Genomic DNA, 26796 nt, shown 5'->3' on the forward strand with positions numbered 1-26796 from the left:
TTTTGGGTGTCAGTGATTCATATATTAGGTAAACCAAGAAGTCATAAAACTACATTTCTAATTTCTTCCTATTTACCCTCCTATAATCAATTACATGAAACATTTTTCTGCACTACAGTATGTGAAACAATATTCTGAAATATTTTAATAGGTGGTCAAGAAAAAATAGGTGTTCATCTTCACTGTGAATGAGAGGAAATGCTGTTGACAAAGTTAGTCAAGTCTCTTTACAGCATAATTCTTGCAGTCTTTTAAAGCTATCTTTAAAAAAATTGAGATATAATGGACATATAACATTATATTAGTTTCAAGTGTACAACATTCTTTCTTTTGCACGTAGTTGTCTGGATACATATTCTTGTCACAGAACCTGTAACATCTGAATGTACTTTTTTTTGCCTGTCTCTTAACACCAAATTGTGAGCAACTTTACAGCAGAATAGTGCATAGTACGTGATAAATAGTCAATAAACCAAAAGTTCTCAAATGCTGAGTGCCTCACAAGTTTTGCTTATTTTGCTTATCTCAGGAAAACTAATCGACTTGACTGACATTCGTTTTTCAAAATATGTCAACACATTGGGAAATAACTGATTTGAGTGTCTAAAATTTTAACTAAGCAATAGTTGCACTTTTTGGACCTCATGTTTATCATGAAAAGGAATAAATTTAAAACCAAATTCTCATATGGAAGCATATATTGTACCATTCTTGCATTAAAAATTATTATACTGTTACACTGCTAACACTTAAATTTAAAAAAGAAACAACTTCCATCGAAGTTGTTTTAAAGCAGTTTACCTGGCCTGCAAATTTACTGCTTGGGTCAGCTGAAATAAACACACCATCTTTATCCTTCTGAAATCCATTGTGAGACCAATATGCCAGGTCAAAAGTAAACATCTTCATATGTTCTGGATTCTTAGGGTCTTGTATAATGGTAGTCCTGGAATGCATGGAAATCACGCATTTGCTTCCAGAATTCTTCTCTCTCTATAGTCAAATTACAAATTGAGAGTCAATCAATGCAATTTTTCTTTGTCATCCAATTGTTTTCCAGGTCTTCATATTTAGTAAAAAATTAAGCCAGAAACTTACCGTTCATTCATTTTGTTCTCTAATTATGTTATTCTTAGCAGCTGTTATGACAACAGTTGCTCTTATACTTCCTTAGAATTTTTGAAAGGCTTGTCTCTAGTCATATTACCTTTCTGAGAATAGCATATCTAACACCCAACTGTACTAATAGCAATGACTATAGCGTCAGAGATCCACTTTCAGCATCACAATGAAAGAAGCTCCACGGTCCCACTCCCCCTGTAAAACTGGTGAAAATTATTAATGAAAAAATGACAATGAAAAAACCAACCATTTTAAGCCTCTGGAAACGGTTCTAAGAATAAACAACACCGCACCCCAAAAAAGAAAAGAATAAGAATAAACAGCCAATGAAGGAATATCAATTCAATAAAATCTATCAAAATTTGGTAAGAAAGAAGAGTCTGTGGTAGCTAAGCAAGACCACTCCCTCCCTCTCCCTTGCCAACTCAGCAAAGTGGAGACTACTCTGGAATGCCAGAGCTAAAACCACGGGCCTCCCTTTCTCCCCAGATTCCAGTAGGAGGGATTTCTTCCTGGGAGGAGAATATTGGCATTTCTTACCCTGCTCCCATCTACCTGTGGCTGAGGATAAGTCTGAGGAAAGTATGGTTGAGAGACGGGAGTTCCTTCTTCTACCCATTTTCCACTCATGGAATGGAGGCTCCACTTTGGTTGCAGCATGCTGAGAATACTGGGGTTGCTTACCCTGGCTCCTGAGGTGGTGGTTCTATGCCAGGAGAGACAAGCTGAGAGGATCTCAGACTACTCTTCCACATTTACCAAGTGCTAGCCTTTTAGAGCAGGGTGTCACATAGGGTAGCTTGCTGTTGTCCCCACCCCCAAGTCCAGAGCCCTAGTTTAGAGATCCTGCTTGGGCAGATAGCACCTAATCTCTTCCCAAAAGAACTGACTTCATTTGCTCCTGTAGAGAAGTTCAATCCTAGGGTGGTTGTGATGAAAGGCAATTGGCAGATTGAAGATACAGGTTAAATTATAGGCTCTCTAATTTGCAGGGGAGGAACTGGGGAATAAGATAGCTGGGAGGAACCTACCTGGACTCAGAAAATATATCAAACATCGATCTCAGAAACTATTCCTTTCAAACGGACCAGAATTTGACTGAATTAGTTTGTAGAGCAATTTGTACCCCAGGGCATTGTTGAAAACAACATAGCAAACAATCAGCAGTCAGCGGGGTTTACAGCTTGACGTGGTCAAGAAAGACAGGAGGCCCTACCAAAACTGTTATCAACCTTGGATGACCAGGGCATACCAAAAGCTGTATCTTTTTGAGGAGCAACAACAAAAGTAGGGGTGTTGTTTGATGTTTGATATTTTCGCCATTAAGCACTTTTTTGCTGCAAACATCTTTGCTGCAGGCATTTTCACCGCAAACATTTCACTGCATAAACTAACTGGTCATAAGGCAATTTTGTCTCGAAAGATAAAATAACTGGTTGACAGTTTGGTTCCAACTGGTTGAAATGCATTAGCATTTCTTCCAGTTATCCATGTTATCGATGGCTTTAACAAGCTGACAGATGACGATGATTTATTTGCCTCAAGAGTTTGTTTCTTATTTTGAAACACACTTTAGAGAATAAAGAGGCAAAGACCTTAAAAGCACAGAGTTGTACTCACATTTCCCATAGAACTTTGGAACGTCCATCAAAGGACAGGTGACAATATGCCAAGAACAAACAACAGTGTAGACAGAGGCTTTCACAACACAATACAAAGCTCCATTACAAATACGCATCCTACTGTTTGGAAACTGATACCTCTCTTAATGAAGGAAGAAATTTTAGTGAAAAAGAAAAAGTGCAATACCAATGAGGAAATGAATCAATAAGCCAAAAAAATGCATTATACTATAAATGAAAGATTTTGTAGATAAGTGCTTAGGTACAACCCACAAAATAAAACCAGTTATTTGTGCAGTATTGCTATGAATACACATACGTTTTAAACATATTAAAATATTTTGTATTTTGAAATAAAGTCGTTTAATTCCCTTTTACTTTTCATTATTTTTTTTTTTATGGTAAAACTGCCCCATGGCCAGTTAGTCACATGGTGAAAATATTTGTGGCAAAGATTATGGCAAAAGTAATTAGAACTTGGTGGGAGAAAGATTTCACTAATATAATCCAGCCAATCACTATACATATAAACAAGCAAATAAGAATAACAAGCTACTGAGGGGTGGGAGGACCAGTACCCAGACTTGCTACAATATATCATCTAAAATGTCCACTTTCCAATAAAAAAAACTATGAGGCATGCGAAGAAATAGGAAAGTAAGACTCACACACTGGAAGGAAAGCAGGCAACAGAAATTGAGTGACCAGATACTGGAGTTATCAGAAAAAGACTTTACAGTTATCATTACAAACATTCACAGAACCAAAGGAAACCAGATTAAAGTAAAAATTATAAATGAATAGTATAAACAATTGATTACATTAGCTAAATTTAGATGAAATTGACAAATTCTTAGATACAAAGTATTAACAGACTCAAGAAATAAAACAACCTGAATAAACCTACAAGTGAAGATTGTAGTAAAAGAAAACAAAAAACTCTCAAAGAAATGACTTGACTACTTTATTCTATCAATCATTTACAGAGTTAATACCAATTCTTCATAAACTCTTCCAAAACGGAGAACACTCCCGAACTTATTTTTATGATACCTAATCCAAAGACATCACACACACACACAAAAACTACAGACCAATATCTCTTATGAATATAGATACAAGAATCTTCAATAAATTATTAACAACATGAATCCAGGAACATACAAAAAGAATTATACACCATAACCAAATGATGCAAGGGATCATTTGGGATGCAAGGCTGGTTTAATATCTGGAAATGATTCTATTGATCATATTTTTTATTTTCTATTATTTTATGATGCTTTGACAACCTGGGACCTAGAAAGATTGTCCCTCCCAGGACTAATGAATTCCTAGAGATAGCAAACAACTTATTTTTCATGCAAATCAACCAATCCAAAGTCCATATCCCAAATACCTCCTTTACCTTAGCCACATACCAAGCCAATATTTTCCCTGCCCAATTATCACCCAAGGGTCAGGTACCTGACAACTAGAGAGCACCTGACCAACTAAAGCCCAGAACCTATGTAAACGACTCAAACTATCCAATCCTAAGACTGCTCAAACTTGCCTACATGCCTTGCCCATTCCTTCCTGTGGAAACCACAGTAAGGCTATGAGCCATGTACTCTTTGCTCCTGCCTTCTGACCAACTTTGATACTTACCTATGCGGCTGTATGGAATGCTCCTTTCTCTTGGAAATTATAAGGCAAGTTGTCGCTGTATCTGTTACCTTACTATACCTGATTAAAACAAATCTTGGGTACACTTTAAAATAATGATTAATGTAATACATAATATCAATAGAATAAAACACAAAAATCACATATTATCTCAAGAAGCAGAAAATGCATTTGACAAAAATTCAACACCATTTTGTGATAAAAAAAAAATTCAACAAATTAGAACTAGAATGGAACTTCCTCAATCTCAAAAAGGGCATTGACAAAAAAAAATCATTACTAATATACTTAATAGTCAAGGCTGAATATTACCCTCTAAGATCAGGAAGAAGACAAGGATTTCTTGACATTTCTACTCAATATTGTATTGGAGGTTATAGACAAGGCAATCAGGCAGGAAAAAGAGATAAAAGGCATCCAGATATGAAAGGAAGAAGTAAAATGATCTCTTATTTATGTATGACATGATCTTAGAAAATCCTACAGAATCCACTAAAAAACTTGTAGAACTAATAAATGAGTTAAGGTTGCAGGATGCAAAGTCAATATACAAGAATTAATTGTATTTCTATACACTTTAAATGAACAATCAGAAAATGAAATTAAGAAAATTTCGTTTCTCATACTACCAAAAATATTTAAGAATAAAGTTAACAACAACAAAAAACATAATCTGAATACTACAAAACATCATTGCAAGAAACTAAAGATCTGAAAATTAGAAAAACATCCCATTTCATAGATCAAAAGACTTTCATAGATCAAAAGATAATACTCTCCAAATTGATGTACATACAATGCAATCTCTATCAGAATCCTGTAATCAAGCAGGACCCTATTGTCATTGGTGACAATATGGTATTTTTAACTGCTTGACTGTGTAATAGTTTAAATGGCTTTCCTGATCATGCTTTCCTAATCAACCAGGATTAGGCTGGAGAGAGGAGAGGCTTGGATGGTCTGCCCAACCTCCTCATGGTGCTGCACATGGGGATCATGCTCAGCGCCCTGCTTTTGCTCCTGATACCTCAGAAATGGCAGTTGGGTTTCTGCTTTTTGTATCTTGTTGTTTATAACTCACCTCAACGGAACATGCAGTCACTTGTGGTTTCTTTGTATTCTGTTGTTCAAGGTGCAGGTCCCCTGGCCTCAGCCTAAATGCTGTAAGTATATATCAATCTGACTTTAAACTGCATTTTTTTCTCTAGAGCACTTTTTCACAAACCCCCTTTCCTAAACACCCTTTGTTCTAAGCACAAGAATATTTAGAGATTCCCAAAGCCAGGGAAAACATCATACCCAGAAGGGGACCCAGATCCGTTGCATCTGCAAAAACAATTTTGCAACAATTTGTTACCCTGTATGTGACCTCATACCTAGTACCACCCCTTGAGCTCTTTTTTTTAACCCTTACTATAAAACCCCATACCTTCTCTCCCCAACAGGCTTACAGAGGCATTAGCCCACTGTGACCTCCTTTGCTTGGCAAAAAAATAAAGCTGCCTCTTCTACTTCATCCTAAAACTCAGTCCTTGGTAATTGGGGGTACAGAGCCCGAGTTTCAGCAACAATTCCATCTGCCTTCTTTGTAGAAATTGACATACTGATTGTAAAATTCACATGGAACTGCCAAGCAACCAGAATAGCGAAAACAATCTTTACAAAGAAGAAAGTAGGATTCACACTTACCACAACTTAGTACAACCAACAGTGATCAAGAATGTAGTAGTGCCACAATGACAGACGTACAGATTAATGTAATGAATTGAGAGTCTAGAAATAAACCCAAACATCTATGATCAACTGATTTTCAAAAGGCTGACAAAAAGAAAAAAGAATGGCCTTTACAAGGTAAGGAGCTGGGAAAACTTGATGGCCATGTCCAAAAGAATGAACTAGGATCCTCACCTTATATAACATTCACAAAAAGTAACTCAAAATGGACCAAAGACCTAAATGTAAGAGCAAAAACTGAAAAAGAAAACACTGGAGTAGATCTTCATGACACTGGATTAGGCAAAGTATCCTTAGATATGACACCAAAGCACAATTTTTTTAAAAAAAAGGACATCAAAATTAAAAACTTTTGTGCTTCAAAGAACGAAGACAACCCACAGAATGGGAGAAAAATTGCAAGTCATCTATCTAATCAGAAATTGTATCCAGAATATATAAGGAATAGCTCAATATAAAGAGGTAATTAATCCAACTTAAAAATGAACAAGGATCTGGACATTTTCCCAAGTAAGACATACTAGTGGGCAATAATAGAACATGAAAAGATACGTGACATCATTAATCATAAGAAAAATGCAAATCAAAACCATGAGATACCACTTCACGCCAACTGGAATGGCTATAATGAAGTCAGATAACAAGTGTTGGCCTGGATTAGAGAAACTAGAACTCTCATACACTGCAAGTAGGAATATAAAGTGGTGCAGCTGCTTTAGAAAAGTCTGGTAAGTCCTCAAATAGTAACATAATTTACTATACGACTCAGCAATTCAATGTCTAGATGTATGACCAAAGCAAATAAAAATGTGTCTACACAAAAACTTGTAAACAAATGTTTATAGCAGCATGATTCATAATAGCTAACAGGTGGAAACAACCCAAACGTCCACTGAGGAAATGAACAAAATGTGGCATGTCCATACAATGGAATATTTTCCAGCATAAAGAAATGAATTTTTGATATATGCTACAACATAAGTAAATTCTGAAAACATCATGCTAAGTGAAAGCCAGTCACAAAAGACTACATAATTCCATTCATGTGCTGTACAGAACAGGGAAACATGCAGAGAGATTAGTTTAATCGTTGAGGACTGGGAGAATGATGATAGCTAAAGGGTACAGATTCTTTTTTGAGGTGTAAAAGTGTTCTAAAATTGACCACTGTAATGGTTGCATATACTTGTGAATATACTAAAAATTGAGTTATACACTTTAAATGAGTTAAATGTATAGTATGTGAATTACAATCTCAAGAAAAACATTTAAGAACATTATCGTGAAAATAACTACAGCAGCTAATACTAAAAAGTACTTGTCAGGCACAGTGCTCACTGATTTACACATTATTTTACTTAGTGTAACAGCAACCCTGTGAGGTACCAGTATTTCCATTTTACATGTAAGGAAACCAAGGCTCAGAGTTTAAAATCTTGCTCAAAGCAACACAGTAGACAAGTGATATAGTAAGGTTTTGAACCCAAGTTCATCTGTTCAAAAGCTCCTGACAAAGCTGTTTCTCTGATCTCACAATGAAGATAGATTGGGTATGAAATTAGAAAATTAGGCAGGGTCTAGGTCACTAAGGGGATATAACAGTTATCCAGCTGTGATCCATAACTATTTACCCTCAAATTAAAACTCAAAAAACAAACAAACAAAACAAAAACAAAACTTTGCAATTATTTTAGTGATACTAAAGGCTGGTGAAAAACACCTCTGGGATAACTTTCAATGTGTTGATGTGTTAGGTTATAAAATGATTTTTTTTTTTTTTGTCAAAACATTTAATTTACTGATCACATGATTATTTCTTTTGACACTTTTTGAGTCGGTTTCCTGAGAAACCATGCCACTTTAGAAGTCTTAAATAGGTGATACACTTAAAAGTTGTCTAGCTATAAATTTATCTAATTACATGTTGGCCTGATTGCTAAAATATTTTCTGCAATATAGATGTTAAGGGACAGAACTGATACCAACTGAAAGTGTGCAAAACAGTATTTTATATTAACAGTAAAAAGAGAAAAAGCAAACTGTACAAGTGGCAATGAAGACCCGTTATGAGGTCATCATTACATTGTATCCCATTCAGGAACCGTTATTGTCAAGTAAGCCTTTGCATGTTGTTCTAGCATACTCTTATCCAAATCTTACCTATCCTTTATGTCCATCTCAAATGCTTCTAGCTCCAGAAGTCTTCAAGTTCTCTATAGGCAGAATGAACTACACCTGATCTTTCTCTGGGTACCACAATGACTTACCTTACTATGGTACATACTGCTATACATTATTAACATACACAAGACCACAAGCTGTTGGAAAACAAGGACTTTCCTTTGTATCCTCAAGAGCGTTAAATCCATGGCAGAATATCAAAAGTCTGCTGAATGGATCAATTGTTTAGAATTATCTTAAAATTCAACTTCTCCATCGATAATCAAAGATAGACAAATGGTAAATGTTCTAGAATGAGTATAATCCATGTATTATCTAAGATGTTGTAGCAACAGTTTAATGACTGGTGTTTTTGTAAAAAGTTATATAAATATATTTATACATAAAAGCATTTACAATACATAGAGTTCATTCAGAATTAATTTGCTTGCTTACAATCTATTGCTTTTGAAGGGAAAAGTACATTTTAAAAATACATAGCACATATCTATACTCACCAAACTGCACTGGTTTAAAAATTAACTTGACAATAAATTTTTCTTGTCAATTTTTTTTATTGTGCTACTTGCGCAAAGAAACTGTTTACTGAATTATGTTTAGATCTTTAAATTACTCATTTAACAAGTTCATTTAAATAAGTTTAATATTCAATAAATGACAAGCAGCTTAAATACAAGTTTGATAACTATCATTAAAAAATTAATAAAATTAAAGTCGTAGTCAAATTTTCAACAAGGCAATGTAACATTTATCACTAACCTGACTAAAAGGCCGCACTCGTACTGCTACTTTCACTCTGTCAATACTTGGCATAGGCATTTTCATCATTTTCCCATTATTTGTATTGTTATTTGGTGGAAAAATAATGTAGAAAGTACACTGCTTATGCTTCACACTAAAACATTAAAAGCTTAGCCAACAAAAGCAGTTTGTTTCTAGACAATCAATTATTAATGGTCCATTCATTACATACTATCAATTACCTGTTATAAATTATTTTACAACACTTATTTATTGATGAATTTTATAGCCTACATCAAGTATCACCACTTAACTGCACACAGTCACACTGCAGAGAACAGTGTTTTTTTCTTTTCCTTTTTCCACATCTACTCACTCTTTCCCCATACTCTGTGCCTGAGGTCCTATGAGAATTTGTTAGTTTTAAAACCTGAATATTAAGGGATTTCTGTGATTCAGTAGCAAGCCCCTTCACAGCAATATTATAAAATTTGTTCAGACTTCTCATTCTATTAATATTAAGCACATAAAAGTTGCACTGAATAGCCACAAAACAGATTTGTTTTTCATTCTCTTTCCCTCTCAAAACCTTTTAAGAAGTTGCTAGTGAGCAGTGAACCGGTCAGTCTAACCTGGATAATTAGTCTCTGAATAATTAAGAGACTTAAAAAATAGCCTCTAAGCTTGCTGAACAAGAAATGTCAATATTATATTTAACCAAAGCATTGCTTAAAAAATTACTAATTTGAGGTAGAATATACAAAATTTGTTGAACTGTAAAAACAAAAGTGGCAAAATTACATGCCCATAATCCAATTTCAACAGTTAATAGCAACCTCCCCCAATTTATGATTAGGTATCTTAATCACAGAAGCAAAGTGCATAAATTATAAGATAGCAACTTAAAAACAGTTCAATCCTCATTTTAAAATTGGTCTAATACCTATATAGAGAAAGAAAATTGAACCAGTATCTACTAGCATATAAAATCATTAAAACAGAAATCCCCTCTTAAAAATCTAACAGACACAAACTACTGTGAAGTATATACTTTATTTAACATTCCAATAATAAGCCATATTTACATATAATATAAATGTATGAAGTCTTAATATAAAATAGAAAAACTGCCTGGACTAAAAGAATCACACTCCATATGGAGTTACTTTACTTATTGAAGACCTTATGTTTACAAAAATTTACAATAATTTATATAAATTATTTTCTTCCAAATTAGATGATTTTTAATAATCCACAGAATTCTGATGACTTTACAAATAGGTGTACATTAAAAACTTGAAAAAAATTACAGCATTTTTCTGCGTAAAACTTGCTTTGGAAAGGAAGACAATTTCTTCCTGCTCCTTCCAAGAGTTTTTCCTGTCACTTCTGCAGTTTTTCTTGGCTTGCTCTTTACTGCATCAGTTGGACTTGCCAAAGGTGAAATCAGCTTAATTTCTACTGGAGGAGGTGACCAACTTTCTTCTTCTGTGTTTCTGAAATAAAGATGTAATTCAGGTAAGAATAAACACATTATAATATAAAATGTAACTGGCTTCCCAGTATATTTGAGGAGAGTTTAGGGATTACCCTTTCATAGTGCTTTCATTTTATAAAGGAGAAGTCAAGTTAAAACTTAAGTCGTATGAGCTAATTAGAAGCAGAGTGAAGGTTTCACATGATAGAATTTTCCCTTTATGACTAGAATACTCAAGAACAATTATGCTGAATTTTCACTTAAATGTTTCATATGTATTAATAAATACTGACAGGCTACAAGGATTGGCCAAGTACCAGCAGTCAGTCCATGGAATGAGAGCCCAGCAGGCCAATAATAAAGTGTATGAGAAATGACAATTCTCAAAAATATGAATATATTTTTATAATACAACTTATTTTCCACATATCCACAAAGCCAATTTATATGTAAAGTGTTATGAATTATAGTAAAAAAAAAAACCTCTCATTAAATCAGTTTTCAAAATAAGAGAAAATTGATTATGTTGTACTTTTATGAAATTCAACCATGCCTAAAGCACAAATATATCTGAAGTGGAGTAATTTCCCCATGGATGAAGTTTTCATTGCTACAGTGAAATAATCACAGGATTTTTAAATTTTTAACTATTTTACTGGTAGTTATCTATCTTTACTAAGGAAAAGGTAAAACATTCCACTCCCCTTCCCCAACCCATTGCAAAAACAAATATTCACTGGCTACTCAACTCGCCCACCCTACTATCTTTCTTTAAAAAGGATGAATAGGCTTTCGTGCTATAAGAGAGAGCCACTTTCTGCAGTGAAATCTAACAATTACATGGAGCCAGTGCATAAAAATTCCCCTAAGAATTATCCTTTTCTGATGAGTTTAATTTCACTTTTTAAAATTAAGATTCTTCTCAAATCTAATTTTAAGAAACATACAAACAAAAAAATATGATGTAGAAAAAGTCATACTTGCTTGCTTGTTTTGTTTTTGTAGCCCTGATTCTTTTCACTTGCTGCTTTCCCACAGTTTCTATTGATTGAGCATCATCTTCCTATGGGTTAAACAATGTTTACAAGATCAACCTTAAGTAATTAAACATTTGAAATCTAAACTGAAACAGTTCTATCCCGAGTCAAGGAATATAGCCAAATAGTGCTAAATGAATCAAAACTCAACAAATCTCAAATGGAATCCTCATATTTCTTGGTAGAAACACTGGTCATCTAGGACAGCCCATTATCCCCCATCTGCACACATTCAATTGCTCTCCAAGTCTTGTCAATTTTGCTCTGGAATGTTTCCACTGTCCACTGCCCTTTTGTCCTGTTGCCTCTGTCCAAATCCAGGTTCTTGCTGCTGCGTAAGAATTAGTCCACCAGTGACTATTTTTTCCTCCCTAGAATTTTTCATCAAAACTTTACTTAGAACATGTACATGGCTATTTGCTAGTCTGTGAACAGCCCCACTGCCCTTTCTCATGCACTGCCACGCTTCTGTGCCTCTGTATCTGCTGTCTTCTCTTTCAGGAATGCTTGTCTCCTTTACCTTCTGTCTATAAGGTTATCTGGGTATAAATGATTCTTATCATGCTGTGAAATAATTGTGTGTTCTGCCTCTTCAATTAAACTGAACTCCTGAAAGACAAGGAATCTGCCTGAATTATTTTTGTGTAAGTCTTTGCCCTTGCATAAAACTGGGTCATAGCAGATAACTCAAGAAATGCTCATGAATTAAGATTAATAAACATAAGGGTCTCATGCTCACACTTAATTCCTGAACTACTTTTATTTCAGAGTTATGTGCAACTAGGTAATATAGTCAACTCTGAAACAATGTCTCTCCAAGTGTGGTCTGTGATGACACTCCAGGGGGTCAGGGACCTACATTTGAAATACATCCAGAAAATTCTGGTGGGAAACTACAATTTAAAAATCTTTCTCCTAATGGGTAATTTAAATGGCAGCTGCCAGTAATTCACCATAAGTAACATACTGATTTGTCTGAAAGGCAGGGTCCGCAAAAGTACAGACAATTTTGGACTTTTAGTATAAATGTCTGCTCTTTTTAAAGAAGTTTATTTAGGAGGCATTGCTTAAAAAAAATAAAAAGCACATTTAAATACGCATACAAATAAAATCATGTATTTCTTACCAGTTTATCCACAAGTTTGGATGTATTAGATGTGATTTTCTGCCTGGTCCTTAAAGTAGGAGGTGAGAGGACAAATTGAGAGGATAAATCTGAAACTAATTCTTTCAACTGTGCAGGAGCCTCTATTTTTTTAGCTAAAGGAAGGCAAAAAGAAAGAAAAAACACTATTATCATACACACACACACATACACAAATTCAATTTGCAAAAAAATCCAGTTTATCTGTGAAGTGCAATGAAGGGCAATAAAGCAAAGCACAGTAAAAAGAGGTATGGCAAATTGAAGGTTTGTGGCAAGTCTATCAGTGCCATCTTTCCAACAGCATTTGCTCCCTTCACATCTCTGTGTCACATTTTGGTAATTCTCACATTTCATACTTTTTTATTATCATATTTGTTAGAGTAATCAGTGATCTTTGATGTTACTATTGTAAAAAGATTAGACTTGCTGAAGGCGCAGATGATGGTCAGTATTTTTTTGGAACAAAGTATTTTTTAAGTAAGATACATACTATTTTTTTAAAAAGACAATGCTATTGCACACTTAATAAACTACAGTGTAGTGTAAATATAACTTTTACATGGACAGGGAAACCAAAAACTTGTGTGACTCACTTTATCATGATACTCCCTTTATTGTGATGGTATGGAACTGAACCCACAGTATCTCCAAGATATGCCTACCTGCATAACCTGAGCTACTCTGCTTCGTAATTTTGACTTTTCCAGAAGCGAGGTTTTTATTTCAAAAAGCAATTTTATTTTCAAAGAGAGACAAACCCTCTTTCCTTCCAGCTCATTCTGAGCTAGTTGTTACAGGCAAGGAGAACAACAGAAAAGTCCGTATCACAAAAAGACAAAAGTAGGCAGAAAAAGAATATAGAAAAATAGGCTGATAGGAAGATATTCTATAGAAAAGTATACATGGTTTAATTAAGAATTAGTTGAAAATATGTAATTAACATCTATCACAGACTTGATCTTAAGATTTTTTTTTTTCCTGTTTTACTTTAGGGTCTCCACATTAATGGCAATTAGCAATGTAATTATGGAAGTGGCACGGTGCAGTCTCCTAGAAACTAAATCCTGGTTTCTGGATTTATTAGCTGTGGGACCAAAGGCAAGTTACCTAAAACCTCTCTGTACCTCAGTTTCTATAAAATGGGATTAATAACGGCACCTATAAAGTTACTGTGAAGATTAAAGCATTAGTATAACGTGTGGTATATGGTAAGTGCTTTACAGATGTTTGCATGTTATGATGCTATTATTGCAACAATTTACAAATCTTTGAAATAAAATTCTCAAATTATAGTTCAATGTTATTTCACCTATTAGGACAAACAAGAGTTCTATAACATGTCAAATTCTGCTTTTAAAGCATGTGATCCTTAACAAACAAAAAAAGAGGGGTGATGTCAAAAACAGAAGTCATCGCTGCTCCCAGCTGATAAGTGGCATAAATGGCACTGGTGGTGGTAACTCCCCTCTTTAGGCATTAAAAAACAGACAAACCTATATTCTTTCTATGAAAATGATACATTTTAGTTTTCTCTTTCAGGCTACCTGGAACAACAGCTTCTTTGTTCATATTCTAGTTCATATTCTTCACCTATGGTTTCCCTTGCATCCAAAAGAATAAAGAAGGAAATACAGAAATACATCATCACATGCAAAACTGTTCAGCCCCCATCATTCCTTCCATCTGCTTCTACAGCCAGATGAAATTTTATTATACTTCTTTGTATGTCAATTTCTCACTCATCTCTGTAAGCTCCCTGGGGGTAAGTTTTGATGGCCAGTGCTACTTAAGGTCTAAGAAGTTTAAAAGTCCTATAGGTTCAAACCCAGTAACGTACCGGTGAACAGCTTTCTTAAGGGGGGGTAGGGGGCACAGCTCTGATTAATAGCATTTGCCTACTTATGTGCTGTAAATGTCCCTACATGGCTGGCTCACAAAATTCCTGAATATTTAATAACTGGTTCTCACTAGTGAGCAGGAGCTGGCTCCAGGACATCACTATTAACTTATTACCTGGCTGATGTAGGTGCTCAGTTTCACTGAACTTTCATTTTCCTCATTATGAAAAGAAGGAAATAGTACCTATACTATACTGGGTTGTAGTGAGAATCAAATGAACTGATGAATGTGTACCCTAGTACAGCCTCAAGCATATAGTAAACCCTTCTTAAATATCTGCTGCTGAGTAACGGAATTAGAGAAAATCCACGGAAATGTCAAACTTCACATTCTTTTTAGCTAGTAATTCTAAGATACTGTTTCTTAGACAGGTTTCGATTAAACAGAGGATGGTCTCTAGCTTTCTAATCATACAGTAGTATTTCTGTAACCACTCTTCTCTGTACCTCCCACTCTTCCCTGAAGGAGCTTTAAAAATACAAGTTAAATAGGCACAAGGGGCAGTAGGTATTGTTAAGAGTATAGAAACAATAATCTGAGGGCAAAAGAAGAAAGGAAAACTTTATGTTGGTAATTGCTTTGAAAAGTAGTGAATACTCACAAGAACCCTATACAATAGATATTATTACATTCATTGTAAAGATGAGAAAACAAGATTCTGAAAGGTTAAATGATTTTCTGTCCAGCTAGTAAATGGCAGAAATGAGAGATCTCAGTCCCAAATTTCTTATCGCCTCTAATCTCATACTAGAAAGTGCTTATTCTTCATAGTAGAAAATCTGAAAACAATTCAAATACCTAGCAGAAGAATGCTTAAGCAATCCGTGGCGCATCAGGAGATGAAATGCCACATTTGGACTTTATCAATGTGTAAACAGAAACAAAAAAATACAAAACTTGAACACTCAGAGTTAAAAGAATATTTACCAGTATCTTAAAAATGCTCATAAGTAGGAGCGGGTGTACACATATAGATACAAACTGCAGTTTGTTGGTTGTTACATTAAAAACTATATATATATTTTTGTTTTGTATATATATATATAACAAAAAATACATATATAATAAAAAATATATATAACCAGAAGCATACACAAAAAAATGAACAGTGGTTACTGGTTCTCTAGATGGCTAGATTAAATATTTTTAATTTCTAATTTTGTGGCAGGCGTGTATTACTTTTATTACAGAAAAAAAGTATGTATATAGATGACAATTATGTAAAGATGATAATGATCAGAATTACTGATGTTTGTTATGCTATACCAAAATAACCCACAGAATGTTTATTACACTTCTTTATGTCATGAGCAAAGTATAAAAGAATTGTTAATGACATTCTTCTATATCACTGCTCTTTTTCATTTTAACTTTTATCTAACATAACAGCTTAGTAAAGTGAGCTAAAATCTCACATGTTTGGTCATTTCATTTTCCTCCATGCAAAGTATAGGCATAACTACACTTTCCTAATAGCAGCATGAAGAAACTGAATTATACAGTACTAACAAAATCAAAGATTTACTCAAAAATGGGGGTAGGGGGCGGGGAGAGAAGACACTACTAAAACTACAAATCATTTTTAGGACAAATGATCAGTTCAATGGCAAAGGGCCCTTTCCTTTCAGGCAACGTTAATATAACAAACTGACTTCATGAATACAATATATTTAAAAGAAGTTTTTGCATAGTGAATGTTGAAGATAGAAAATTTCAGCTTGCAGATTTTTAAATGGCTTATTTTCTCTTAACCTTCCTCAAGTCAGGAGGCAACTACATAGGATATTCACTAATGTATTTAAAAATAAATGCAGCAGTTTTAAAAAGCTTATTAATAAAACAACAAAGTCACCTACTTTACTTACAAGCCCCTAAACTGTTTTATTATCACTTTTTTAGACCTTTTTTTTCTTAATTACCTCCTTCACTGAACTTCCCCCACCCCAAGAAATCTTAATAGCACAGATATACTATATATCTGTTTATGTACTTTACATATATCTCTGCTTTATACTAAAAAGGGTAAGACATTTTCACTCTTTTGGGAGAGACATCATTCCTCTTGAGATCTTAACCAAACAATACAATCATTAGCTCATAACTGTCAGCGAGGGCAGTTGAGCATGTAGCCTTCTCAGTTCATGGGCAATAGAAAATATGGATTTAAATAATTTCTGTATCATAATCAATAGAGTTCTACTGCTGTTTCCCTTCAAAACAATATGAAGTTGTGGATATCACCTGGGACATGAGCCAAAAATGATAGTTCTATCTGGGGAGAAATCAAAATTAAGTCCCTTATGATGTAAGGGCAAATGAAGAGAAAAAATTAAACCTAAGTCAAGTGAATTATAGAATTTAAAAAGTCATACTGAAACAGGAAATTCTTTAATCCAAAAACAAACTCTGAACTATAAAAGCCTTTAAATTTTACTATTAAAAAATCAAAACTGTTTTTCAGGGGTGGAGGGAGGAATTCCCTGTAACCAGTCATTTTTAGGAAAAATAATCTATTAGTGTCTTAAACAAAATCTAATCATGTTTCAAGCAACGGAATTTTAAGCTGAAGACTTTGAATGAAATGAAAAGTGTGCTTTGAATAGAAAAAAAAAAGTACCTTTCTCTTTCCTTGGATCCTTTGACACAGGAGGAGAAAATAAAAAAGAGTCATTGTTTGGTTCAGAAAGGTCTGCTAATAAGATGGCCTTGCTAGATCTAGTCCTTGTGCTACGGGAAGATTTAGTCAAAGCAACTGTGGCAAGCAATTTTTCTTCTTGTTCATTAGATTCTTTGTGTGTCATTTCTTCATCTATGCATTTTTCTGATATTGAGCGTAATGGACGTTTTTGGCTTTGGTTTTCAGACCTTTTTGTAAGCCTTTTCTTAGAACTCGTTGCTGTAGCAAGTTCCTCATCTGGCACTAAAACTGATTTTTCTAAAGCTGGTTTTCCAACATCAGTATTTTCACTTTTAGCTGGGGTATTTCTTGTAGATCTCCTTTGGATGCTGAGACCTTCTACCTTCCTGGGACTTCTTGCTTCCTTAACAGCCTTAGATCCTGCATCTTCAGATGGATTATTTTTTCTTGGTCTACCACGTTTCCTAGGCGTAGCAGGTGTATCAAATTCTGCTTGGAGAGTCAATTGGGATGAATCATGTTTGGAATCTCCTATAACATCCGATGCACTAACTTCTCTCTTTTTAATCCTTTTACTATGTCGAATAGGCAGCTGCTGTTCAATGGACTCCTCATCTTGTTTATATCCTACATTTTCAGAAGTTTCCAAATTAGCATGTCTCAATTTTCTGGTACTTCTGCTAGGACTTGCTACTTTACTAACTTTCAGATCATTTATAATTTCAACACTTTCCTCATTTTCCACCGATTTTTTCATTCTTTTAGGAGCCCTTTTTGTAACAGATGAAAGCTTAACTTCTTTTCTATAAAAAGTTTCTTCAGTTGCTGGTTCCAAAGGCTGAGATGATTTTAATCTTCTTAATTCCCTACCTGGAGTAACTTGTAATTCTTGTTCTATAGAATTAACAGTTTCTAATGTGTCTTGGTTAATTTCTTTTTTTCTCCTTCCTCTCCTAGGAGTAATAGAACTTTGAGGTATTTGCTGGTTCTGAGATACTTCTCTGCCATCACAACAGACACTCTCAAAAGCCCCCGAAACTTCTTTTGTTTTCCTAGTTTTCTTTGTAACTGAAAGCCCCAGCTTCTCAGGAGTAGCAACATCTGCTGACTCTTCCTGTTGTGCTGATTTGACATTCATGTTTTGGACACGTCTTTTCTTGCGAGTTCTAGAAGAAATCACGTCATCAACCTGGCTGACATTTATAGTCACTGTACTTGTTTCCTGAACAGTCTTAAACGTAGATTTGGCTAACCTGGTGGAACGCATTACCTTTTGGCTTATTAAAGGTATGTTTTCATGAATGGACTGTTCCATTGTATCCGAAGTAATTTCTTTACTTCTTGTGTCTTTAATTACATCCAATAAATTTTCTGCAATTGCTACTTTAATTGGTTCAGGCACATATGGTAACGTCTCTACCTTCTGGGACTCCTGATCACTAGTTATGACAGATGGCACATTTGCAACATGGCTGTGATTCTCATTTTCTCCACTGTTTACAAGTTTTTCCTCAGTTGCCGTGTTAGCTGCTTTAGCTAACACATTAGATGCTGCAGAATCACCTGTCTCTACTTCTCCTTCTTCACCTTCCAAAATCAAGGTAAAGTTGCTCTGTGCCACAAAAAGTTCCCCATCTACTTCAGCAATGTCACACTCAGCAGAGTCTTTATTATCAGGCAAGTCACAAAACTGTTGCTCAATGGTATCAAAATTATATTGAAGCTTAAGAGTTCCTGAGGGATACAACTCATTACATGAAAGATTCCTAGCCTCTTGTTCTGAATCTTGAACTTCAAGCTTTTCATGCTCAATTACCTAAAATGATTAAAGAGATTGTTAACGTATATACTCAACCTAAAGCATAAATTTTTTAAATGACCATCTCACTCTTGGTGTATGAATTATTAAACATAAACTACATTTGATATGGCAATATATTTATGGGTTTACTTTATAAAATATCCATTTAAGCAATTAGACTTTCTCAGTCAAAATAACTAGATAGAAAAAGATTGAGATTCTGAATGGAATTAAAAGTAGAAATTCTACATTTTCCTGTAGAATTACAGGAAAACATAGTCTTAACAAAGCCTTAAAAATTATTATGATGCTAACAGTTGTGAGAATTAAGGATTTATTCTATTCTCACCCCCCCCAAAAAAAAATTAACTGGAGAAAAAGAAACAACCCCCAAACTGGTTTTAATTTAATCCCCAAATTACCTAACTAACCACACTTTTTCTAAACAGCACGATCCCCATAAGGTTGAAGAAGAAGTCACCTACATAAGCTCCCTTGGGCTAGACTCAATCCTCTTCCCTTTGCTGGGGCTGCATAAACCATGAAATTCCTAAGGCTTTCAAGTTCAGAACCTCTCTTGCAAGGGTTTGGTGGAAGAAGGAATGGTCCTTGCATTTACCTTTTGGTAAGGGAAGGGGAGAAAAAGGAGGAGGCAGAAAGTAACAGAGAGATCTCCTGACCAAGAAGGTAGAACATTACCACCCACCTATACAATGACATTTTCCCACTCCCCAGACATTCAGTGAGATGAAAGACTGGAAATACCCAGAAATGAGGATTCCCACTTATACCATGCCCATAAATTTTATTAGCTTCCCAGCTGAAGGAATAGGGACTTTATCCATCTATTTCATAGTGAGAACGCTCATGAAATTGAATATGGATAACCATGACAGTTTTATGAGTTAAGCTTCCCAAATATTATATAATCATATTTCTATAAATAATTAGAAGAGGTGAGTTTTTCCTTCATCTTAAATTCATTTATCACATAAAAACTGCCTACTGATATTCAAAGAGATTTGGTGGAAATTTTAGGAAACTTACGTCATATTAAGTATTAAAGAAAACAAAACCTTTCTGGAGTGTATAAGAAATTAAACCTCAGCCAGCTGAGTATCATTTTCCCACAAGTATGACTGAGGGGTGGGGAGGTGGAATCCTATTTAACTGTACTCAATTATTTTCAAATATATGCTCTGGATAGTTTCAATGTCATACTTGTCTCTAAAGTAACCAATATCTGTTTTATGGCTAAAAAAACCTTTTATTTGAACCTGACACTAAGTGAAAATTAAATTGTTAAAACTGTGACTTCTTGCTAACACAGCCTTTTGGTTTTCATGTAAAACAATTCCTTACTTAAAAGATGTGTTCCATATATTCATATATTTTTTAATACAGATTTTTTAAAAGAGGTTTCTATACAGCAGTCAAATAAATGAATACATTAGATCTGAACTATGGTTTAAAACCTAACTAAACCAAAACTGAAAGACTGACAAAGAAATAAGAAAAATCATTTTTTTTACATGAATTTCTTGAGAATCAGGAGGATCATCAGAAATTGGAGGCTCTTCTGGTATGTCAACACTTGCTTTTAATATATCAACTTCTACTTCATGATCTTCTTTTAAGTTCAGTGCTATTTCCTGGTCAAGCCTATCTTCAGAGACAACAGGGCTTTCAGAGGTAATGAGCCCAGAGCTTCCACTACCACCAAGGACATCTGCCATCGCTGGGGGAGGAAAAAAAAAAGTTAATCTTCTATATTCTAAACTAAAAACAAAACAGAACAAAAGATACATACACAGTCTGGGAAGCAAACAGAAGGGAAAAGGCTGCACTGCGCGTAATACTTCCTTGAAAAACTGTCATATAACCAAAAAATTTCTAACATCTTAAAGAGGAAATGCCTGTGAGGATTTACACATTACTCCTGTTTCATCAGTATCCAATCACTCAGTTTAAGTACATATTTGCTTTCCACAAAGATAAAAAACAGAAGATAAATTTTACAGTTAAAAATAACAACTTTGATTTTTCTCAACTGGAATATAATTCTTGCCCTTACTAATATGACAACTGCTTTGAGGAACTCAGATATTTGGCCCTTATTAAATCAGTCTGAAAATTATATTTACCAGGTGACTACTAACTATACAACCAGCTATCCCTGTTGACCCATTATAGAATTACACGAGAGACATGCAACCTGGGCTTTGATCTGGCTGTGAAAATGACTAGATATCCCCCTTTTGGCAGAAAGCATTCAAATGGCCGCAAACGTACTCTACCACTTAAATAAGGGATGGCGGGTGCAGGGAGGACTGTCATTAAAAAAATTCCTCCTAATTTTTCACCTTCCACTTTGCCAAAGTTTTATGTTATTAGCACCCATCAGCCATATTTGGATTTAGAGTTTGTGAATGACACAAAATTCAAATCACCTGGGGTAGTGGGGAGGGAGATGAATCTGAGTAATTTAATTAAAAACCATTTAAGGGAGGGTGGGTATAGCTCAGTAGTTAGAATGCATGCTTAGCATGCACAAGGTCCTGGGTTCAATCCCCAGTATCGCCATTAAAAATGAAAACAAAAAAGAAAAACTAAGTGTTTAACAAAAATCAATTAAAAAGTAAAAAAAAAAAAAAAAAAAAAAAAGACAAACTAGGAAAAAATATTTTCACACTTTTAACAGATAATGACCTTTACTGGAGAAAATAATGAAATATTAAAAATCTGTGCACACTCCTTGACCCAGGAGGTCCATGTTTAGGAAATCTACCCTAACAGTTAGGAGCATGAGTTCTAGGGTGGGACAGCATCAACACCATAACATACAGCAGTGTTATGTCCTCATGTGAAATGCTTAGACAAGTTCTGGGCATAGACATTCAAGGTACCTGCTTTTCCCTAAACCCAACTGTGAGCTCAATGTGGAAAATATATCTTCCTCATCTCTGTATGGCCAGGGTCTAACTGAGAGGAGGTACAAAAAAAGAAGGGAAGGGGAGGAGAGGGAAGGGAGAAGAGAGGAGAGAAGAGAGAGAAGATCCATTGCATTAAAAAAAAAAAAATCAAACTCCATGTAACTGTTAATTTCCCTGGAGTAAGTTTAGTCACTTGTGATTATTTTCTAACAATATGCCAATCTTGGCTGTAAGTTATCACAGACAGAATAAATATGGAAGTTGCCCTGTGCAGATATCTGAATCCCAGACGATCAAAAAGCAGATGTGCAGTCTGGCTGAGGACTAGTAATTTACTTTATTCTTCTCTGATGCTCTGAGGGAAAATACATCCACAAAAACCATTCTAAGACTGACACTATTAGAACCATACAGTGTTTATAAGCAACCCACCATTTTGAGAGCTGATATACCTCCTCAGAATTCTATTTTTAGCCTGGGAAGCAACTGGAGAGGAATAACTGAGATAAGAAAGTCTGGATAACAAATTCTTTTGCCCCAGGAACAGAACATTCATTAGTCAAAATAAAATGAAATAATTCTAAAGTCAAAATAATACATACATTTATTGTTATCTGTTCTAACTGTAGAGGTACAGGTTTCAACAGATACTGGTCCTTCATCTAAAACTGGTTTCTTGGACTTCGGGATGAGGATTTTCCTTTAGAAATAGAAATATGTGTTTTAGTGCATAAGAACCTAGGTGCTCTAACCTGCGTTATTTAACCTTGCCCCAACTCCTACTTTTCTTTTTGCTGATGAAAACTGAAGTTCAGAGAAATTAATACCATGCAGGTTCATTTTGAATAATACTGTACTATTTACAAGTGAATTTAGAAGTAAGAAATGCTGTATTTGTTTTTACTATTTTCTAATATTTTATTTTGTTGAAGACAAAGGCATGGTCTTAAACTAGAAATAAAATGACTTTAAATGCTGGTCAGTATAAATTACACTTATGTCAATTTTTAATTATCTCTGGCCACATTCATCAAATAAGTATATCAAATATTATGGATGGTTTTCTCATATACTCAGTAGAATCAGTTCGATATTTTAATGCTAACTGAAAAGTGTGATAAATGACTCAGAATGGGAGACCAAAGGGACCTGTATTATTCCACCTGTTATGTTGACAGCGGTCCCTTCCTGTTCTAGCTGGTCTTTTCCTAAATGCAACTGAAGTATACTGATTTTTTTAAAGGGACAAAAATTATTAAGTAAATTCAAGAAAAAGTACATATTTGGAATATATACACATTTATTTATAGATATATTTGTAAGGCTTATCTCAATCACAATGTTTATAGTAAGAATAACTAAGAACCAACAACCAAATAAATTTACAATTAAAAAGGAACTAGTTTGCCAAGATGGTGAACATTCACCTAGATTATCATCGACAACCACAAAGTTTCCCTGTCAAGTGATTGTTCTTTGCACTGTCATTGTAATTAACCATCAAACCCATTGCAGTAAACATTAGCTTTCATTAAAATTCAAAAAATCCTCAGAATTAAACAATGAAACAATCTTGATAATCCTTTCATATTGTTTTCTCCCACTTTTTCCATGACCTGGCAAAGATTGCAGTTAAATCAGGATTTCTCTTCTCAGAAATAAAGCATATGACTGAGTTCAACCTAAGAGGTGACTATTATGATACTGATTACTGTGGGTAATTTACTTGTGAAGCCACTCTCAGGACTTACAAAGTAATGAACTATTCACAATGTCTTAAATTATCATGTTTTATGTGGGTTAATCTTTGTAAATTATCCTTACTACTTCTTGATAAGCTGCAAAATTTTTTGTATCCTCTGGAACAGTGTTACTCAAAGTGCTGATATGAAGTATATCTAGTCTTGCGATAAGTAGTTTATGCCAGAAGATGAATCAATCACTTCACTGATCAGTTTAGCTGTTTTTCAGTAAAGGAAGAGTATCGATTTATATTTTAATACAAGCTGCTTACCTTGTTGCAGGCCATAAATTGTCTGGGAACTGGCATCTATCTTTCGTTAGACCACACTTTAAGAAGCACTGCCCTACATCATCTACTACATTGCCTAAATGTGTAAGTGTAAATCAAACTGACTAATTGGGAGCATAATAGTTCAAGCAATCACTGAAAAACAAAACCTGCTAGAGTCGTATCAACCAAATGGCAGAGAACAATACTGCCTCTGAACCATCTCCCCTATAGTCTGCCTTGGTACTACTACAGAATACATATCTCATCATCCTAAAACCACTGAAAATGGGAGAGCAAGAAGGAATGAGTGTTTGTGAGTGAAACTGTTGATTTTCAACAAAAATAGAATCACTGAAGAATATTAAAGAGTTATGCCTCAATTCATCATGTCTCTATATATTTAGGAAATGTCTGGTATCATTCTAAGACTTTATGACTACTTAAGAACTCAAAAACTACTAAAAAACATAAATTGTATAAATGAACTTCTTTCATAAGAGAAAACATTACCAAAATGGAAATGCCATAGATCTAAATAAGAGCTAATCTATGTATAGAATATACACAATGATTCACAGTTTCATTATACTTTATTAATATTTGAAATCTTCTCAATAAACTTACCCTTCACAGATTGATGGCACAGAAAGAGAAGCTTCAACTCCTTGAATGGGGCTTAAGTGATTTGATTCTGAAAGTGCACCCTCTGTAACTAAGAGATCCTTTGTTTCTGCATCTTCTGAAGTGTCTATAAATCATACAGTTAAGAACATTTACATTTATGCTAAATGTTTAGCAATTATTCAGGGTCTTGGCCTATTTACTTTTCAGTAAGTTGCTAGGTCTGCTCTTTTGTACTCTTTGGTTTATTCCCTTGGCATCAGACTGCCAACAGGTCCTTCTTCTAATTCTCTGAGCCTAGGCCAAGAGCGATTCCCCTCCAATCCCCACCCTCTCTTTAATCTATCACTCTTACTTTCAGTATAACAGGCATTGTTGCACAAATATTTTACATGTTACAAGTCCCTTAATCCTCAACACCCAAAGTCATAGTATTATTCTCCTCATTTTACAGCTGAGTAAACAGAAGCATATGGTTACACTGCTTATCCCAGATCACAATCCTAGTAACTAGCTGAGCTAGTAAGATTCAAATCTAGTTTGTTTCACTTTATAGTTTGTGCTATATAATCCTCCACAAAAATAATGAAATTTTCTATTTGAGACTGCCAAATCATTTTCAGATGAATCAATGAAGACACTGCCATGAACACCTTCATCTAGTACTTACCATTCAAATATTTTAGTGAAACATAGCACACAAAAGAGTAATGTAGACTTCTAAATATATGCTATTTATGAAGATAGTCTTGAGTTTTTAGAGCAATTAATAATGCATATGTTTTTTAAATAAAGAAATCATAGCCCAAACTTCACTGGATTCACATCTTAAGAAACCCTAGTTCAGCTTAGGCAGAAAATATTTCCCAAAAGGAATCACTATGACATAAATTTTTATATAAATATTTGGTTTTATAGATTTAAAGTTAGGAATTACCTTTAAATCAGCTTGTTAAAATCTGTGCAAGGATAAGAAACATAAAAACAGACTATTTTCTGATCCACCAATTCTAAGCCAAGTCTCTCCCCTTCCTGGTGTTCTACTGGTCTGTTCTATGTCCCCCAGCATAGTATATATCAAACAGCACTGCATAGGCTTGTTTTATATAAGCCATTAGGCTCTAAATTACATGTGGGTAGGTGCCATATCTACTTTACTTATTGCTTGATCCTTAACACCTAGCACACCCAAAGGAGCCCATGTGTTATACATACATTAGGGGATCAGAAATTTTTGATAGATAAATGAAAATAAAGACAATAAATTTGTGGGCCTTCGGACATTTATTTTCACTTTCCAGTGATTATTTTGGAGGTAGGGATGGAAAGTATAACGAATCTCCTGTTTTCTGAGCAGCTTTCTAGAAAGCTGAGGCTGCTGGATGGGTAATTTAATCTAGTATGTAAAGTTAGTATTAGTATATCTCATAGCTACAGGAAGACCTTAAGTCAGACTGATATCTGATACTTCTTCCTTAACCATTACTATTCTTTTCCAAATTTCAGGTTGAAATGAAAACAGAACACACATAAGTTCTTCTCCTCTCAAATCTCATACCTACTTTCTAATGAATGGAACAATGTAAGTAAGCTGTGTATTTGTATGTGATATGTGATACTCATCTTACAACAGAAAAACTTCTACTACAAATTTTACTGAGGGACATCAATCAACGGCCATTTAAAATACTTGGAAATGAGTTCTTACCCGTTTGTTTCTCCAGGTCTGGAGGAGTTACTTCTGATTCAAACACATCTTTATCACTGTCCTTCTCGGTTTGTTCAGTTAAATTGGTAATCAGTTCAGTGGAAGAGCTCACTGGTTTAGAGGCCATGAGACTATTTTCAAAGTCTTCTGGTAACCGAGCATCCTGATACTCCAAGGTAGTCTGGTCTGATCTGGTTGAAGCATTGCTATTTTCTATGCTCATATCCAGTTTCTCCAAACTTTGTGAAGTTGTATCCTGTGACCGTACATCCATTTCTTGATGGTCCTCTTCAGTGCTATTCAGGGGAAAAGATGTTGTCTTATCTTTGTCCTTTAGCCATTCGGTTTCTGCTGGAACTCCACATTTATGGAAAGGTACAGTAACAAATGCTTTTGTTTTGCTGTCATCTGCAGCCTGTCAAGTAAAAGGTTTTGAAAAAAATTTTTACTAGT

The 26796-nt window shown here is 34.6% G+C and overlaps 2 protein-coding genes across 3 annotated transcripts in view; both read right to left on the reverse strand.

The window, feature by feature from the left end:
- LOC102509272 (kinesin-like protein KIF28P) overlaps nucleotides 1-9155 on the reverse strand; it is a 55757-nt gene extending 46602 nt beyond the window's left edge. The window contains exons 1-2 of the mRNA XM_006188171.3: nucleotides 9087-9155; nucleotides 802-993 (exon numbers count right to left, since the gene is read on the reverse strand). Of these exons, the coding sequence (XP_006188233.1) occupies nucleotides 802-993; nucleotides 9087-9155 (261 nt within the window). The remainder of the gene's footprint in view (nucleotides 1-801; nucleotides 994-9086) is intronic.
- Nucleotides 8690-26796, reverse strand: part of AHCTF1 (AT-hook containing transcription factor 1) — an 81680-nt gene continuing 63573 nt past the window's right edge. The window contains exons 29-36 of one of the 2 annotated variants that reach the window (XM_032466568.1): nucleotides 26344-26758; nucleotides 24639-24762; nucleotides 22603-22700; nucleotides 20600-20805; nucleotides 17246-19082; nucleotides 12709-12842; nucleotides 11526-11608; nucleotides 8690-10564 (exon numbers count right to left, since the gene is read on the reverse strand). In XM_032466568.1, the coding sequence (XP_032322459.1) occupies nucleotides 10375-10564; nucleotides 11526-11608; nucleotides 12709-12842; nucleotides 17246-19082; nucleotides 20600-20805; nucleotides 22603-22700; nucleotides 24639-24762; nucleotides 26344-26758 (3087 nt within the window). In that variant the 3' untranslated portion in view covers nucleotides 8690-10374. The remainder of the gene's footprint in view (nucleotides 10565-11525; nucleotides 11609-12708; nucleotides 12843-17245; nucleotides 19083-20599; nucleotides 20806-22602; nucleotides 22701-24638; nucleotides 24763-26343; nucleotides 26759-26796) is intronic. The other variant, XM_032466569.1, reaches the window with a different exon arrangement.

This window comes from Camelus ferus, chromosome 23, assembly GCF_009834535.1.
Source record: "Camelus ferus isolate YT-003-E chromosome 23, BCGSAC_Cfer_1.0, whole genome shotgun sequence".
In the NCBI taxonomy this organism is placed as follows: domain Eukaryota; kingdom Metazoa; phylum Chordata; class Mammalia; order Artiodactyla; family Camelidae; genus Camelus; species Camelus ferus.